The sequence below is a fragment of the Hippoglossus stenolepis genome, chromosome 22 (genome assembly GCF_022539355.2).
Source record: "Hippoglossus stenolepis isolate QCI-W04-F060 chromosome 22, HSTE1.2, whole genome shotgun sequence".
NCBI lineage: Eukaryota > Metazoa > Chordata > Actinopteri > Pleuronectiformes > Pleuronectidae > Hippoglossus > Hippoglossus stenolepis.
Window position 1 is genome coordinate 4,519,630 of NC_061504.1, and position 18,679 is coordinate 4,538,308.

At 42.7% G+C, this 18,679-nt stretch overlaps 1 protein-coding gene across 1 annotated transcript in view; it reads right to left on the reverse strand.

Annotated features, from left to right (window-relative positions):
• Positions 1–358: 358 nt before the first annotated feature.
• camk1da (calcium/calmodulin-dependent protein kinase 1Da) overlaps positions 359–18,679 on the reverse strand; it is a 53,258-nt gene continuing 34,937 nt past the window's right edge. The window contains exons 4-11 of the mRNA XM_035147649.2: positions 15,779–15,917; positions 15,321–15,447; positions 11,071–11,146; positions 8,587–8,699; positions 7,383–7,461; positions 7,167–7,254; positions 6,390–6,630; positions 359–5,824 (exon numbers count right to left, since the gene is read on the reverse strand). Of these exons, the coding sequence (XP_035003540.1) occupies positions 5,700–5,824; positions 6,390–6,630; positions 7,167–7,254; positions 7,383–7,461; positions 8,587–8,699; positions 11,071–11,146; positions 15,321–15,447; positions 15,779–15,917 (988 nt within the window). The 3' untranslated portion in view covers positions 359–5,699. The remainder of the gene's footprint in view (positions 5,825–6,389; positions 6,631–7,166; positions 7,255–7,382; positions 7,462–8,586; positions 8,700–11,070; positions 11,147–15,320; positions 15,448–15,778; positions 15,918–18,679) is intronic.

Below are 18,679 nucleotides of genomic sequence, written 5' to 3' on the forward strand. Positions count from 1 at the left end.
ATGCACATTGTTGAAGTGGGAATACTGTGAGTGAAACCCAAGGCAGAAACCACGAAGGGAAGAAACATCTGTGGCCAATGTGCTTTTAATGCTTTAACCATAATGATGTATCCCAACATGTGCCTCAACATCTGCCTGTCTGCTGAACATCTGCTGTGCAGCATATATATGGGCTGAATGTCGGTCAGAGCGGTGAGTGTCTGGTGTCTGCACACATAAATGCACAGGTTTATATTTTGTAGAACTGTTGTTATTCTTCTGAGTATAAATTACACTAATAAGCCATCGCTTATTTTGTACGCACAAAAACACACAACAAAATTACCACAACCAAAGAATAATTGGGCGAGGGGTCATCTTACGATCATTCAGGATTTATTCGAGGAGAAAAGACAAACGAAACACAATCAATCGCTCTGGCCTGTGTGGTCATGGTAACTCTGATATGTGCACATGATTGTCGAAGGCATCGGATATACAAGCCCCATTAACAGAAAGTCATCTTCATCTTCATCACAGCACAATAAGTGCGGCGGGCGGCGCCCGCTCGGAGACGTGAGGGTGGCGCCAACGTGGCGACAGTGCACAAGATGGGAGTTTGTCGTGGTCACATGCAGAGAGTAAATACAGCCAGCTAGCTCAGCAGGCGCTGGACGAGGACGCGCACAGGGAGACGCCAGGTGTAGCGGGATTTCCGAAAAGCTACTGTCTGACACGATTTCCATGAAATCTTTTGGAGGGGTGGGGCATGACTCAAGGTAGAACACAATAAATCTTTTTTTTTTTTCAACTTTCTTGAAATGAGATACTGTATGAGATGTGGTGTTAGCCTCAGCTAATCTAGCTATGTTTTTGAGTTTTTACGATGTTAACCAAGGCCTAAAAAATGGTGCTAAGCTACGAGGCTATATTTCTATAGGGTCCACAGTCACAAGTGTAGATAAGTTGAAGACCACTGGCCAAAAGAAATCAACTTGTAATATGTACTACAAAGTATACTGCCAAATAACCGTGCAAAAACTTTTCGGACACAACCACCAATAGATGATTTACTGTAACTATTTGTGCTTTTTGGCCAATCCTTACATTTTTACATTATTCACGTGTGAGGGGAGCACAATGTCTTTTAAAATGAATGTGAAAAAATGTTCACTCTGGCATCTGAACCTGTGCGCGTCCTTACATAATACAGAGATACTAACATCATACAAGGGGATACAAGATTATGCAAACACTCATGGTGGAGTTGGATTCTTGAAGCACTTTCCCCCCCGACATGCTTGTGTTTTCATCTTTTTTTTGCGACGATGCACTTCGGCAGCGCCTTCGTTTAAAAAAAAGAAAAATGTCAGAGGACGATGGGCGGATGAGAGCGGCTCGTTGTCGCCCCGAAACAGCTTTGTCTTCTGTTTCTGAGTCGGTCACAGCTTTGGATTTCTTCCTTTTAGAATGGCAAAAAAACGTAAGCCTGAGTTCAGTAAACGATACTTCTCACCCTCAGTTGGTGTGACTGAGGTGGTGGTGGAACACTGATGGCATTGAACTGTGCAGCTCTGCAGGTGGCAGTCACACAGTGCGGTGCAGTATATAAAAGCAAACTGCGGTGGGGAGTAAAGGGGAAGTCAGCTTTTTTTTTGTTGTTTTTCTTGTCTACATTAAACATTCCACAAAGAATACAATCAACTTCCCTCGACACACGCTCATCCACTCACTCGTGCCTGAAAAGCAAAACATTCTTATATGTTATCTGGAAAATGATCATTCGTATTCACAATCTATTTACAGGAGCATCTTTAACATGGAAAGATCGATTTTTTTTTTAATCTCTGTCTTTGTCTCTTGAGAAAAAAAAACTAACAGCCGACATGAAACCACAGAGGAGCATGAACCTGAACCCTCTGCCTGCCTCACGACACATTCGTAAATCCAAAGCGTCCCAACTGAAATGGACGACATCGTATTTAATCAAGCTTACAGTCCTGGCAGACGATTCTTTGTGCCAGAGAAGCACCTGGAACATCATTCTCACATCGTAGCTCATTCAATAATAATGACAAATATGATAATTAACAGATTGAAATTGTCTGAGAGGGACTCAGTGTCTGTAACTGTTTTACTATAGCTGCTGATGTTTCCTCTGTGTTTCCTGATTTCACTTCCAAGAAAATACACTGAAAAAAACCACTCCAAAGTGTTAAAAAATGCATAGCAGTAAATGGGCACGTACTACACACGGTTACAGTGATTAATCAGATTAAGGTGATCGTTGGAATATAAAGCCCTTACATGGTTGAAACGTTTCCCTCTGTTGTGACACGTGGGTAATTACATGGACCGACTCGAAACGTGTGGTTAGAGGGGGAAAAAAATGTAACACAAGACCTCGCCAGAATAAATACAGGCTCCTGTGTAGACACATGGGTGTTGTCGTTCAATAAGAAACACTACGAGGTTAGCTTTCTCTGACCGCTTTGAGATGTGCACATTTTTAAAAAACACAATAAATCAGGTTAACTGGCCTTTGCTCACACACTAGTTCAACCTTATCGAGCTAGAACTCGTCTATGATTGGAGAAGCTGCAAGGAGGACATGCATCGAGTAACAGCAAGGTGTGTCTAAAATCTAAAAAGGACCTTAATACCAGTCTCCATGAGGACAACAAAGTGTCTGCTCCTGCTGTCTCCACAGATGCAACTAACATAAGGTATGAAGTGTTTGGGGAACCATGCAGCAGATCTGTGGTGTGTGTGTGTGTCTGAAAGCTCCAAACATATAAATGAGTTGAATGCAAGGTGTTCTGTTAAAGGACAATTCCAGCATCATTAAAGGTGAAAAGTTTCTCATTTCTTAAAGGGGTATTCCAGTGATTTAGTTTTGCACTTCCTTAAAGTTGAAAGAGTCGCAAAACGAATCAAAACCTGGAATTGTCCTCCCAGAGCGAGTTGAGGAGCGACAGATTGAGATTGGGCAACATTCACAAATGTCTCGTCATGTTTTCTTAATGTTGATTTCAGTGCCAGATAGTTTGGGCTGAACACATCCACACAGAAAAAAATGAAGCAGTGAGCCAAAGTGAATTCCAGACAGCTTGGGCGAGTGTTGATTTACTGGCACCTCGCCTCAAACGGATTAAAACAAGCACTATGAATAATTTGCAGATAGATTTCAGCAGCAGTGAGTGGAGATAGCAAAAAAAGGCAAATGGCAACAGAGTAGGAAGAGGAAGTCAAAAGTCAATGATGTCTCTCCGGATTAATTCAGCCCTTACGTTTTAATGTTCACTTCAGCAACTTAAAATCGGACTAGTTCTGTTCTGGTTAATTCACCACGTACTGTCGAATGAACCAAATTATCTTAGTACCCAGCACTAGTCTTTAGCCACAATTGACAATAAAGGGATCAATCGATTTGCATCTAATAAAGACATGACAATCTGATATGTGTGACTGAGCATCCAACATTTTTTCACATATGCACTCTGAGTCATGTTTAAAAGGTCAATACCAAGGTCACAGTTAAATCTAGTCTGAAAAAAAAAAGTCAGATTAAACCGAGTTGTGGGACGTGAGCCAAGAGGGAACCAATTTAATCTTGCCGTGGATCCGGATGAAATTGTGGAGCCAGGAATTCTTTTATCCCTTTTTTTTTTCAACATTGCAAGATAGGGTAGTTTTTGACATTTTCATCAATTTCCCAGGAAAACTTATCTTGATTTTATCTTGATCTTGATTATTATTATAATCCGGCACATTTGAGGGACTGATATTTATGAGTGTGTGCAATTTGTTGCAGCTTGATTGAATTAATGGGGACTGTTGGACCTTGGCGGAGGAATATGCGCTCTACGCTATTCTTGTTTTTCGATGATTAGGACTATTAACCAAACAGTTGATCAGGTGAGACGTTAAGGTAGCACTGAGAAAAAGAAAGTAACGTTTAAGGTTCAAAACCCAGTCCATAGTGGTGGTAAAGTCTGTAACCTAAGTCTGTAAGTCCTAAATGCTCGAGTCACGAGTCACTAAAGAATCTGCAGTAAGGACACGGCTAACGTCTTGAGCCCTGGATCATTAACTGTGACGCCACATCACCTGGACCAAGACGGAAACACCTAAACCAGGAAACCAGCGGTGGCCAGCACACAGTACAGCTGCGGTTTTCCCTGAGCACGTCTGATCTGCGTACAGCTTCATGACGCGAGAAGGGGAAATCATGGCTTCATTAGAGGGGGAAGGAACGATGGGAGGCCGCAGCTTCTCCAAACTGTTTTTTTGACTCCACATGGGCCAAAATACTCCGAAGGTTCACGTGGGAGGCAGGTGAATATAACACAACATCTGTATGTCCTGTAGCTCCCTGTGCTGCTTGTGGCTCCTTCGTTTGGGAAGTGAAATGTGAGCTATCGGCCACAAACATTCTCAGATGGAGGCAGTTCTTCCAGTAAATACACATCTCCATCTTCTCCTAACCTATCCTTCACTTGCTGCATGCTTCTTAGTAACCTGTATGTGTTCCCCTTTAGGGGTGATTGTTATAAAAGTCTTAGAAAGTAAGAAAATAATAAATAAATCAGAATAAATCAGAATGTTTCAGACAATATATAAGTAGTGAAATGCTTTGAAATCCACCCTGGGTTTCTGTTTTTAAAGTTTTTAAAGTTCTGAGTGGAGAGTGGCTTATCTGTGTCTGAGAACATATCTGACCCTCTCTGTGCAAAGTAGGTAAAGCGCTTACTCATGTTTTCACATCTCAACAGTCGTATGGTACTTTTAAAGCACAAAACAAACAAACAAACAAACAAACAAGCCCATACGGACATAGAAAAGGTTTAAAGGTGGTGTGTATAACATTTTCACATGGATAAATCATTGTCAAGCAAGTTTACAACATTAGTGTGATTTGTGTAAACTCGTGAGGTCATTACTCAGAAGTCTGCCCGTCCTCTTTTCTGCATTTAAATCTTGTTGATTGGTTCACAGAGAAAGTTACTGATTTCAGACAATGTGGTGATGGATGAAGATGAAACAAGGGGGGTTATGGGAAATAGGGTCTTAATCTTGACAAACAGTTGCACAATTGATAGCAAGCTGTCACCTTGTCTCGGGTCTTATTCATTTACAGCTATGATACCAAAGATCAGTTTGACAATGATATATTTGTTTAAAGTTACACAAAGCACCTTTTAAATGAACATTAATAATAGTAAAATATAAAACAATCCAGTTACCAACAGTCAAACCTAAGGTTGGAGAAAAGCTAAACAAAGTGTCGCAGGAAAGATTAAAGAGGGAAGTTGATGTTGTCTGACATTGAATAATATGATACCACCGCCCCTCCTGAGCCACTGATCATTGCTCGAGTTCAGGGCAGTCGACACGCATCATCAAATGCCAACCAATCACAGCCGGCCGCACAAAGATCTGCACTGAGAGTCAGTGGCCATGCTGTTGCTGTTCTGGTGGATGGGGGGGTGGGTGGCGGGCGTTCAGTATGGCGCTGTGTGGCTTGGTGGAGTGGAGGAAAAGTCCTCTGCTCTCCCGGGAGCAGGGCGGGGAACTGGCTGGACGGCATCCAAGAGGAAGTACGGTGAAAAAGACGGACGAAGAAGAGGGCGATCCTCTTCCTCTTCGGGTTGTCCTCCTCTTTTCTCTTTGCCTCACAGTGCTGTGGCCTCCCAGCTGGTTCCCCGCTGGACCTGGCGTCACTTGGTCTCCGTGAGCACTGGGGCGGGCACCGCTGATGGATGTGGCCGGTTCAGCTCTGCCCCAGCAGCGGGGGACGAGGCCGCAGACGCCAGACTGCAGGGCGTGACGGGCGCAGTCACACCTGAGAGGGAAAAGTTGGCTCTTAAATCAGCAGCAAGTTTTATAAAACTGTTCACTATGTCCTGCTACACTTTGTTACCAGCAAGTCAGCAGTTTGTGATGATAATGGTGGCAGATTTATGGCTCCAAAGTCAGACATAGTTAATTCAGACATAGTTATCTGACACCTTTTTACCTGGTGATTGTTTCAGTCAGCTAAAATGACTCCAAAATGACATCATCGGCACAAGATGGCAGCGTTTGTATCCAGGATATTTTTGGCTTCATTTCTGGATAGTGGGATGAACTGGAGATGCTCTGTCCATCTTTATATTCAGTGTATGGGTTTGTCGCTCACGTCAAACCAGACAAATACGCTGTTTAATCCAATCTCTTTTGCTCTTGTGTTTTGGTTTTGGAAAAGCTAAAAACACCACTACTCTCCTAACTCTTCTTATACAGAGCATTTCTCCTGTTTCGGTTGCTAAACTAGAGTTGTACAATTGCTGTTGGAGGTTTCAGTGAATCATCAAGTCTTTCACTTTTTGTCATGTACATATGTTACGACAACCCTGACTCATACTCACATTCCTTGCGTGGCGCTGCTATGTTGTTGTCAGTGGAAGAGGTTTTGCTGGCGGCTATGTTGGTGCTCTGGCTCTGCGCCGTGTTTTGGCTCTGAGCTGACTGGTTCTGAACCGCCTGGCTCGAGCCCTGGGCCGGCTTCTGCGTCTGGTTTGGGTTGGAGGCGTCCATGCTGCTGCCCATGCTGCTGCCAAGCTGCAGCCGCCTCATGTGCCGGACCACGGCGGTGGCATTGAACGCTTGCTGGGGAGGGGATGGAAATGGAAAGATGATTAAAAAAAACCTTGACTTCTTGGTAACATAAAAACCATTGGATTACAATGTGTGACATCAGTGAGAGGTAAACCTAATGAATATCAGTGACAGAGAGGTTTTTATTTCAACCTTTTGTTTGGTATGAGATCAGTGCACTGTATCACGAGTAGGAGAGGGGATTATTTTCAGTAATTTCTCATGTCATAGAGACTTTGAAGTCACAGACTAGAATCTGCTTTCAATGAAGAAACACTAGTGTTAAAGTACCACGATAGGGTTTTCTCCTTCCCCTTAATCTTCCATTAATAACATCTGTGTCAAGATGGATGAAAAACTGGAACAACGATGTGCTGAAACTGACGGACTGTGTGAGGAGCAGCTCTTAAGGAAAGTGTGATCTCTTTCATATCAGCAGGTGACTCTTGTGGTTCACATACGGCGAGCCAGGTGTACGGGAGCTATGCAGCAGTCTGCAACAATACAGCCAAGACCACAGAGAACAAAGTGGAGTAGACAAAATTTACCCTCCATTTACTCTTGGCGAAGTTCTTCCTGATCTGTCGGCTCACTGACTCATGGATGTTCTTGCAGAGAGCCGTATCCCCAGCGATCCTAATATATTTTCACACACGCACAGAAATTCTCTGTTAACACTTCTGACGGTACATCAATATCTGTATTGATTTAAGGCCTTTTTGTTAGTCTGTTTGACACTGCATGTGTGTGTGTGTGTTTCTCACCAGGGGTGTCTGAGTGCCTGATCACAGGTGAAACGCTTGGCTGGATCTTTTTCCATCAGACTGCCGATGAAATCCTTGGCTAAGAGGAGAAGAAAATTCAAAAAAACTGTTCACACACCAACAGGAAATGGATTTTTCTACATGATTTCTGAACTGATCAAGTTAAAAACGCAATTTGTGACACAAATAAGATTAGTAAATAGTGACATTTCAATGAGCAAATGTCCAGCGACATGGAGCATCATATTTTAAATAGACATCCTGGTTTCAGTATAAATGATAAATGCACTGTATTTCTATAGAGCTTTTCCAGTTACTCATTCACAGACTTTCATCCAGTGCTTCTATGTAAATCCCTTTTTTCTATCACACACCATTCGCACACTGTCGACAGCCAGTAGCATTATTTGGGGTTCAGCATCTCGCCCGAGGACAATTCAGAATGCAGACTGGAGGAGCCGAGGATCAAACCACGACCTTCTACTTACTGGACGTCCCTCTCTACCTCCCGAGCCACATTTTGAATTTAACATTTAAAAAGAAAAGAAAAGATGAGGCTAACATTTGCTAATTAGGCAGATGGGAAAGTCTGGTGCAGGTTTTCTACGAACCAATTTATCAGACTAATTAGAATGTCGACGGGGTGATGGTGCTTGGTGGAAAGAAGAAACGGTCATGGGTATCTGCACCACATTACACAGCAATCCCTCAAAACGACATTGGGACTTTTAACTCAAAGTCAAAAGTTTCACTGTCTTGGTGGCGCTAAAGGAAAAAGTCTGAGCAAAGTCATCTGGATTTATCATCTTGCATCCACAAATGTCTAGACGTGGCACTCTATATGACAGTTGTTGAAATATTTGAGTCTGGAACAAAGTGGTGACAAACTGATAGACATCTATATAGAATGTTACTTTTTATGACAGTATGACAGAGATATCTTATCAAATGTGGGTTTCCAGGCATGCAATGGTGGTTTTACTGCCAGACTGTGCACTTAACAGTGTTGGTGAGTGAACCCATACACACACACACACACACACACACACACACACAATATACCACATACGTTCATTCCAGGCAAATGATGTCAGAGGCCGTGATGGAGAAGTGGTGTGCAGTCCATCTGTGCCACATGTGGGACAGAGAAAGGGGGAGGAAGGACTGATGAGGGAATTGAAGGAAGGGAAAGAGGAAAGCTCACCTGAGTCGGATATGTCGTCCCAGTACGGGGCGTCAAACTCGTAGTCGGCTTTCAGGATCTGTTCAAAGAGCTTGGAGTCGTTCTCATCGTAGAACGGAGGATAACCACACAGCCTGCAGACGAGGAGATGACTCAGTTAATCACAACATGATTCTCACGTCCAATTATCCAATCAGTTATTCTTTCTTTCATTTGACTGATCACTCGGTCTTGAATGCATTTATAAACTCATTTACACATTTCATAAGCAACAAATCAAGATATCATTAATTTACTAATTGATCTATTAAGAGGTAATAATGAATCATGAATCTAGTCACTTTCAACAACAGTGTTCAAATGCTCTTAATGACTGACATGACTGGGTATTGTTTTTACTATCATTATTATTGATATTATTATTACAGTCAGTGTTTTGTATTTGATATTTTGTGATAAGAGCAGATGCCAGTGTCAAACGCTCTTGCCTGCTTCGCCCACCCTGTTGCTACGCTCCTGTATGTCATAGCCGCATCGGTGGCAGTGGACAAAGTGATGTTAATACCAGCTGTGGTAAATGGGACAGCCCATTTACTCTCTGTGTTCGACTTTAATCAAGCTAACCTGAGATTATTGGTTCCCAGTGCTGGTGAACTGGTCTGAGACTCTATAATGAGCCACCTGGACCAACAGCAGAGCTGCTGCTCAGCCACAAACGTCATCTACACCTCGTTACACAAGCTCTGGATGCACCGAGAGGTTTTCATAAAAACTCATTAAAATGCCGTTCTCCATCAATACACACACACACGCACACACACACAAATACACCGGGGAAAAAAGGAAGGAAGAAAGGTTCTGCCTGCCGTGAGGATAGGAAGTCTTTCCATTTGTTTTTCTGGTTTATCATTTGGTTTAAAGACTCACCTGACCCACACTAACACACAAACACAGACGCCCACACATACACGCACCAGGAGGGAAGATCCCACCTGGTGTGAAGAGATGCTTCACGTTTGGTTGGGTGGTTGGAGACTCAGAGATCAGTCACCATCCGCCCCACTGGACCCACACACACACACACACACACACACACACACACACACACACACACACACACACACACACACACACACACACACAGGGTCCCGAGGTGATTATCATGGCTGATTACCTGATTTGATCTTTCCACCTGAGCAACAGCTAAAAGCTAACAAGGTCTGAATCCCAACACTAATTGTGCTAATTGCCAGCAGGGAGTCAATTTCTGCACAGACACACACAGACACACACACAGACACACAGACACACACACACACACACACACACACACAAAGTCACTCTCTCCACCGCCCCCCGCTTGCTGCACCAAAACCTCATTCTACTCAAAAGTGTCACACAAACACACAAAAATACTCTATATGAAGGACATAGTGAGGGAGAGATAGAGCAGAGACATTCGTTTTTAACTATAGAGACAAATCACAGACAAGTTGGACACACAGTTCATGCGTGACTTCCTCCCTGCCACATCCCATGCTCTGCATCCCATTAACCTGCTGCTGACCTCTGACCTGTGACCCCTGGTCTGACCTCACACTTGAGATAGTAGTGTGTATGTCAGGTGGGAACCCCCAGCCCCCCCACACACACAAATAGACTCACAGATACAGACACACACACGCACACCTTAAAATAATTAAAGCAGTGGTTTCAAGTGTCAGCAGCATCGTTCACACCTTAGGGGTCACGCTCTACACAAAAACACACCCACACACACAGGGGCAACAGATCAAACATGCACAATGACCCGTAGCCTCGTACACATTCCACATGCACTCTAAAACTATGTTGGGCCCATCACAGACAGCAAATAGATATTGTAGTATTCCACAACGTGCAATGTGAAAGGTGTTGACTGTTGTGGCAAAGTCACAGAGGATGATAACCGGACTCTGCACTTCCCCGTAAATAATATAAAGTGATTAAATATATACAAATTTCAGATTTCCCAACTCGAGCAACTGAGATTAACTAATACTATTATCATCAGCATTATTATTATCATTGCTAATACTATGGTGCTGCTATAATATTGTGAAACTATAAGTATCACTGTTACGACGGTTACACAACTGTTCTCTCTCTATCTCTATCTCTATCTCTCTCTATCTTCTCTCCCCTCTTTTCCACCCACCACTCCTGTATTCCCCATTATTCTTCTCTCACCCCAACCGGTCGAGTCAGATGGCGGCCCAGATCGAGTCTGGTTCTACAAGTTTTTCTCTCTCCACTGTCATCAAGCGTTTACTCATTTTGGGAGCTGTTGGGTTTGTCTAAACATTGTCAGGTCTCGACCTTACTATGTAAAGTGCCTTGTAATTTGGGGCTATACAAACAAAACTGAACTGAATTGAATCTGTCACCAGCTGAAATTGAAGAGATGGCGGTCAGAGTGCTGAGTGATGAAACCACTTCTTGCATAACAGACTGGTCGGTACTCACAGGATGTAGGCGATCACTCCGATGGACCAGCAGTCCACTGCCTTACTGTACGGCTTCTGAGCCAGAACCTCTGGAGCTGAGGGAGAATCAGAGAAACATCTGGTTAGTTATTTTGTGTACACCTCTTGCAATATAACTCCATCTTGCAGTAAACCTGGTGCTTGTTTTACTCTGCTTTTAAATAGCAGTTTACTTTCTTGTCAGCTTGAAGCCTAGTAAAAGCCGTGTGCGACTGTTATGTGAAAAAACGTAGCTGTTTAATGAGCCTGAATACAAAGACAACACACGGGCTCTCCATTTCTGTGCAAATTAAAATCACATGTCCGTTTGTTTAATGGTGGGACATGTTCTGCAGGAGGTGCAGGTTCTCACGGCCTCAAATACTTGTACCTGACATCAGAGAAACCTGTGCAAACCTAAACCCAGGTCATCTCTGTGGCTTTGCTTTGCCTGAGGTCTTTGACTGACTGGACTGGTCTGACCTTCCTCTGCACCTCGTTACCGAGGCCGCGGACAGAGAAAATTGCCGCTGACGATGAGCTCACCATAACCTCACGTCACACGTACACACACATGGCTGGCTCCAGATGGATTTTGGCTCTCACACACACACACACACACACACACACACACACACACACACACACACACACACACACACACACACACACACACACACACACACACACACACACACACACACACACGATATGAAGAAATACTACTCATATCTGGGGCAAAATATAAACTCTGCACACGTGCGCTGAATCAGAGAGTTTGCTTATACGTCTGCCCTGACTCATCGTGAAGGTGACTGTGTGTGTGTGTGTGTGTATTCTTGTTTTGCTGGATTCAGAATTAGGACATTTTAACACACTGAGGTCATTATGGCTGGGGCTCTATGCTTCAAAAAGTAGGGTCAAGACATTCTTTTGATTTAGAGTCAACTTAATGTTTTTGTATCATTAAAATAGTAATGACCCGATTTTTCTTTTCATTTTCACTCATTTTCACTCATTTTCTGTTGCTGAGTACTAATTGTACAACAAATACCATGTCGAACACTGGGTGGGACCTCATCCAGTTTGGATTTTCAGTTAATGATGTTTGAATCTCTGTTCCAGCAAACGATGACTAACCAGCTCTTCTATTGTTACTTCCCAACAGCCCGATGACGCTGATGATTTTGTTGTGACCACCAGCTGAGTCTCATTGCTATGAGCTCATCTGATTAGATTGTAGTTAAAAAAACAAAAAAACAAACACCACAAATCCAATTAGTCCTCAAACCTACTGTTGTCATGGTTGCAATAATTTTACCCATAGGAACATGCCACCAGCAAGCGAACTGGAGCTCTATCATCATGGTAACAGTAACAAACATGCAGTTAAGTAGTCAATGGTCTGTATTTGTATAGTGGTTTTCCAGTCTAATCAACCACTCAAAGCGCTTTACAGTACAAGTCACCGTCACCCATTATCACAAACATTCATACAGCGATTCTGTATGTTTTTCTTTTTTTCCTTTGTTCGTGTTTTTGCTCAAAGCTATCGAGCTAACCGTAAACAAGAAATTACTTAAATGTCCACCTTGCTGAATCAGGAATTGTGTATGGATGTTGGACATATGATTGGCCCCTCTGTGTAACTTGGAGCCCCGTTTATGGCCCCTGATTTAGAAAAATCATAGATCTGCCAATGATTACACACTATTCATATACCGTCCACTGATTATGGTTGTGAAACAGTCAGAGTTCGATTAAGTTTGTTGGTTAGTTTTAGACAAGGACCTATGAGGCTGGTTGTACTCGACAGTCACACAAAGTCATGTCACTGGTATATCATTAAATTGCTTTTCTCATCTAAATGTACTTCTTGGCATTTGCAGCAAAGTGACTCCTCAATATGAAGAGTAGAGTGTGCGCCTGCAGCTGCTTCAGAGTCATAAATATCCACGACTTCACCGGGAATTCTGAAAAAGGAGTTTCAGAGAACTATCGAGACTTTTATAAAACATGATTCAGCCCAGATTTTGGCTGGTCATGTTCCATTATATGATATTATAATTAAATCCTTAAATTTAAATCAATCCAACAAAACCAATAGATCGGTGGTTTAATGAGGGATAGGCATCGTCTGTTGCCAGGATGATGACAATAGGCACAACTGTTTAGTGACTGACTTGACTTTTTTAGTAACAAGTAAAGCAGCATGACTTCACCTCCATTACCCAGGAATTTCTTTTTCTTGAATGTTTTAGTGCACATTTCATTTGATTTATTAAAACTTGTTGTCTCCAGTTTGTTTGTCATTAAGATAAGTTCAATTTAGGTTCCTGCGGTATGGTGATCTGGCATCAGTTACAACGATGGCCTAAGGGACGCAGTTCTTCTGAAGTGTGGTGAAACAAAGCATGTCATTGCCATCACTCTGATCTGGTATTAATTTGGTGCATTCCATGGTTATTTATACCTCAGTTATATTTAGAAACACATTGTCTGGAGTGGAAAGGCCCTGTGGCCAAGCAAACCTCTCGACCCTCCCTGGTCTCCTCTGAGCAGTGTGGGGGGTGAGAGCGGGGCCCGAGATGATGGGGATGAATGGATGAGAGAGGTTAAGTGAAGGAGGCTAGAGGGGAGCGTCAGAGTGATTGATGCAAGGATATCACCATTTAAAGTCAAGTACTGGGTGTGTGTGTGTGTGTGTGTGTGTGTGTGTGTGTGTGTGTGTGTGTGTGTGTGTGTGTGTGTGTGTATCTGCAGGTCTACATCAGAGTCATTAGTACCTGCAGAGTTTTAAAAGTCCTATTACACCAAAACAAAGAACAGCAGGCAGTTTGTGAGCAGCTGATAATGTAATAACGTGTGAAAATTCAAACTGTTCCACACAATGAGGCCCAGCTAGTGCAACAAAACAAAATTAAAACAAAGTTAGAATTAAAACAGTTATTTTATGTTTGTACAACAGATTGGTTTATGTGAGAGTTTACATGCTATAACCAGTCTGTTTGTGTTGCACAATGGGTGTGTGTGTGTGTGCTTTCAACGCTGAACATCCGAACATCTGTCTCTCGTAACAGCGCACGCACACGCACACACACACGCGCATTAGATCGAAATCGTCGCACACACAAGCAACTGCACAAACAGATACAAAGACATGCATCCTTACAACCCCCACAAAATAGAAACCGTTGTGAGCATTCGCATGTAGATCATAACAAGTGGATTAAAGTACGCTAACACATACAACAGGGGTCTGTGTGTGTGTGTGTGTGTGTGTGTGTGTGTGTGTCAGAGAGTGATAAACAGGATTGGTGTGTATTTGTAAGGGGTACAAATATTGACTATGAGACCCACACACACACACACACATATATGCACGCACACACACATAATGATACAGATCAAAGTGAAGATGATGCGGAAAACTAACGTACTAACATAGAAGACGCAGAACAAGTTATCAATTTGGAAAGATAATGAGATTTGAGAGTTGTTGATAAGAGCAGACACCAGTGTAGATGTCCTGTAAACAAAAACATAATCCCTGCAGTGGAATTTATACGTCATGTCCTTTTCTGTCATGTCATTTTCCTGTTGTAGTGAACGCGTCTGACCCAGAAAATCTACTGCTGCATTCTTCATATCAGAAAGACAAACTCTGGAAAAAATACCCAGACCAAACTTTATGACATTTTCCCAAGTCTAGTCTGAAAACATCAGATTAAAAAATTTCCCTTATCATACTTATAACAGCAGGACTGACTGCACTGCGACTAAAGAACAGTGCTTTATTCCATGTCTTCTATAATCATTAACTGGTGAGGATGTTTTTTTGGGTAATGTGCAGCTGTAGCCTTTTAGTCTTTTAGCACAATATCATGTTTGTAGCCATCAGGTTTTGTTTTAAATCGAGTCTGCTGCAAATTTTGACAAAAGGATGCTGCGGTCATCGCGTTCAACCACCTCAAGGAGCTGAAGCACCAAACTTTAGCCAAAAAGAACTGTGTCATTTCAGCTGACGAACTATACTTTTATCTTCCTGGATCTGAAATTTAAAAAAACAGTGTTTCAAAAAGGACTGAAGTTTGAGTGTTACGTCTGCCGTCACTGGCACATCTGCCGTGAATGGAAAACCTGACAGGCCTTAAGTAGCAGCAACGATTGAGACAGGTTTCAAGGACACCACACTGAGAATTTTTGGGGGAAGAGGAACCAGACTGTCAGAGGGAAGGCTGATGAACTTACCCACATATCCTGGAGTACCGCAGGCAGTGGACATGACGTCACCGCTGCCCTCCATCTTGGAGAGACCAAAGTCACTAATCATGATCTTTGACTCATCTTGAGGATTAAAATACAACAGGTTCTCTGGCTGGAGAGAGAGAGAGAGAGAGAGAGAGAGAGAGAGAGAGAGAGAATAATGGGTTTTCATTCCATATCTATGATTTTAATTGGTTTTAAATCTAATTTGTTATCAAGTCTTGTGTAAAGAAAAAAACTGAGCAGTTATTATATGAGCTAAACCTTAAAAAAGAAAGCATCACACTGCCTCTTTTCTTCCTCATTTTACACTTGGATGCTTTATGGAGGCCGCTCTATCCAATCCGCTCTATTCCAACAGCCGGCACGCGCCACGCTGACCCATGATGCACTGCATGTGTCAAGGCCACCGCCTTTATTGCTGCAGTAAATCAGTACAGTACCTTTAGGTCCCGGTGCACGATGCCCATCTTGTGCAGGTAGTTAACTGCGTCCAGGACTTGTCGGATCAACGTGCTCGCATCCTTCTCCGTGTAGAAACCTTTTTCCACGATTCGGTCGAACAGCTCGCCACCAGAAACCCTGTAGAATAAGAAGGAGTGTGTCAACAACCTTAGCATGCGCACACTCACACACACATGGCAGTAACTGGCGACAAGCCATGGGGGGGGTGCTGGGCTGAGATTTCTGGTCGTTTATGAGCTGTAGATGTTTCCAGCTGGAAGAGTGGAAGCTGCGAGCCATGTGCTACCACACACGCCCACACACACACACACACACACACACACACACACACACACATACTAATATTCCCTGCGGTGTTTACTATACCTTGTAAAATCTCCATGTTATTTTTGAAAATGTGATTAAAGTTGAAGAACACATTCTCCTACAGAGTGTTTTCTTTCCTTGCATCCTTCACACCAATTTCCAAATGAGCTTTTAAACGTCTCGGATTTCTCTCTGCCTGGTTGAACTCTTATTTTGGATGCATGTTATTTTCCAGAACAGCAGCAGCAGATTCATGGAGGAGCGATGGTAAAGAAGTAAGAGCAAGAAGAGACAGGAAAGGCTGGTGAGTGTGTGTATTTGTGTCTCTGTGAGCTTTAAAGATGAGACCATTTTGCATTTTTAAGACTCAAGTCCAAATCTTTCAGTGGCGTAAAATCCACTTCCTTTGTGTTCTTATTCTCAAACATGTTCCTTGGCTTTAGAAATTCAATTCCATTAATATCAGAGCAACACAGTTATCAGAAAGCTTCTCAGACGATTCTTAGACGATTTGCAGCTTATGTGTGAAAGGAATTATGACCCATAGTGGCAAGTACTTTTTTAATGTTAAAGTTGTTGTTGGAAGGAGGTAAAGCAGGTGTGATGAAGCAGAGGTATTGAAATCAGTTACTTCAGGAAAGAAAAATGGGAAAACTCACATTTGACCCAAGAAAACATTTAAGTTAATCTGCATTTCTTCCCCTCTGGCAGATTCTTTCAACAGTGGGTTTCAGGTTTTATGACTGCAGACCACATGAATTAACTTGTTCAGGTACAAAGTACATTCAGTGTGTACAGATGAGACCTGGCTCATCAGTGTACTGTGCAGGCCCATAGCTCCCCCTGCTGGAGGGTAGCTCCTCCTTCAGATCAAACACAACAATCTAAAAATGATGATGTTGTTTCATAGGCATTAGAGATGAACTACTTGCAATTCAAAATGGTAGAAAAAATATAATATTACAAGTAGTAATAATAGTATGGGCAGCAGTAATCAAACTACCGTGTTGTTTTCTCTATATCTACTCTTTTTATACAAGAACACCAGTGCACCAGTGGCCCCAAACATGAACATACAACACACCATTAAACGTACAAAGGCAAATATGCTCACACACGCACACACGTACACAGTCGCCTGGTCTATCTGTGTGGCGTCGTCACGGCGACAGATCAGATTAAAGCCAGTGGAAGTTAAACCCTAATGAAGTTTCTGAAAAAAAGAGATCAGAATTAATTGCTAATCCTCTCTCTCTCTTCAAAGAGGGCAGCGGCTCGTTTGGTTTCAGAGGCAGTCATGTCTGGGAATGACAAGAAAGGGCTAAACACACACACGCGCGCGCGCGCGCACGCACGCACGCACGCGCGCACGCACGCACGCACACACGCACACACACACACACACACACACACACCAAAAGGGAGATCAGCCACCAGGCTGCATGGTTACGTAAGTGTTTGCGTAAGGAGACTATGGCAATCAGACAGGAGCACCCACACATACACAAACACACAGATCCAAGGGCGCACACACACACAAATATATTAAAGAAAGCAAACACATACACACATAAATATATATACATATACACAAAGAGAAACATGATTTACACTCCAGTGTGCAGTGTCACACACGCAACATGCACAAAAGGAGCTGTAGCTTGAGGCCAAAGGCTTGTCAAATTACCTCCATTTATTTAACTAATGTAAAATAAAAAAAAATTATAAAAACAAAACATCCAAGAGTAAGAAGCTCAAAGGTCACAGTGACCTGATCATTTGTATAATGTCTCAGGTTTGATATCACTTCCTATTTACGATAGAATATTCATCCTTCGTCATTTTATTTGTGTGCAAATTCTGAGTGTGAAATATATGCACGACACACATTTCACAACAGAATGAAGAAACATAGAATAAACACTATACTGCTGACAATGGCTCATGATGAAGAGTTGTTCTGTGATAATGCAAAGTGCATAGAGAGAAAATACAGTTGAGAATGTCTCCCTCTCACAGGTGTCCATGTCACTGCTGTCATCTCTGTCCCTTGTTACCACGGATACACAAGGGGCCATGTTTGGATGGTGTTTGGGTTTATACACACCTTGCTGCTGATTGAGCAACACCTCTGACACACCCACCAAACGAGAGAAAATATACCTCGGAGCCCCTTTCACACCATTTCCAGCAAACATGTTTTTCAACTGCAGCAAAATGGTGTAAAACGTTTTGAGATTGAACGAGCCCCAGTTGTGTCTGATGTAATCAGAGCGAGTCATTGATCATGTGCTAAACCCCGGTGTCCCTGAGGGACGCAGGTTAGGGGGTTCGACTAAACCACAGAGGCTTCAGTAATGACAACTGTCGAAAAACCAGCAGAAATTTTGTATTAAAATGTTTTTTCCAATGCTGCAATTTGTTTACGTTTTTTAGTTCCCAATACCTCAAATTAAATCCCAGAAAGGTGTAAAATATGGGGCCTTTAAAGTATGTTTCTGGTGGTAGAGTCATAGGATGAATTCCATGTATCTTCAAGTGTTAATGTTGCCTCACGTCTCGTCCAGTTTCAC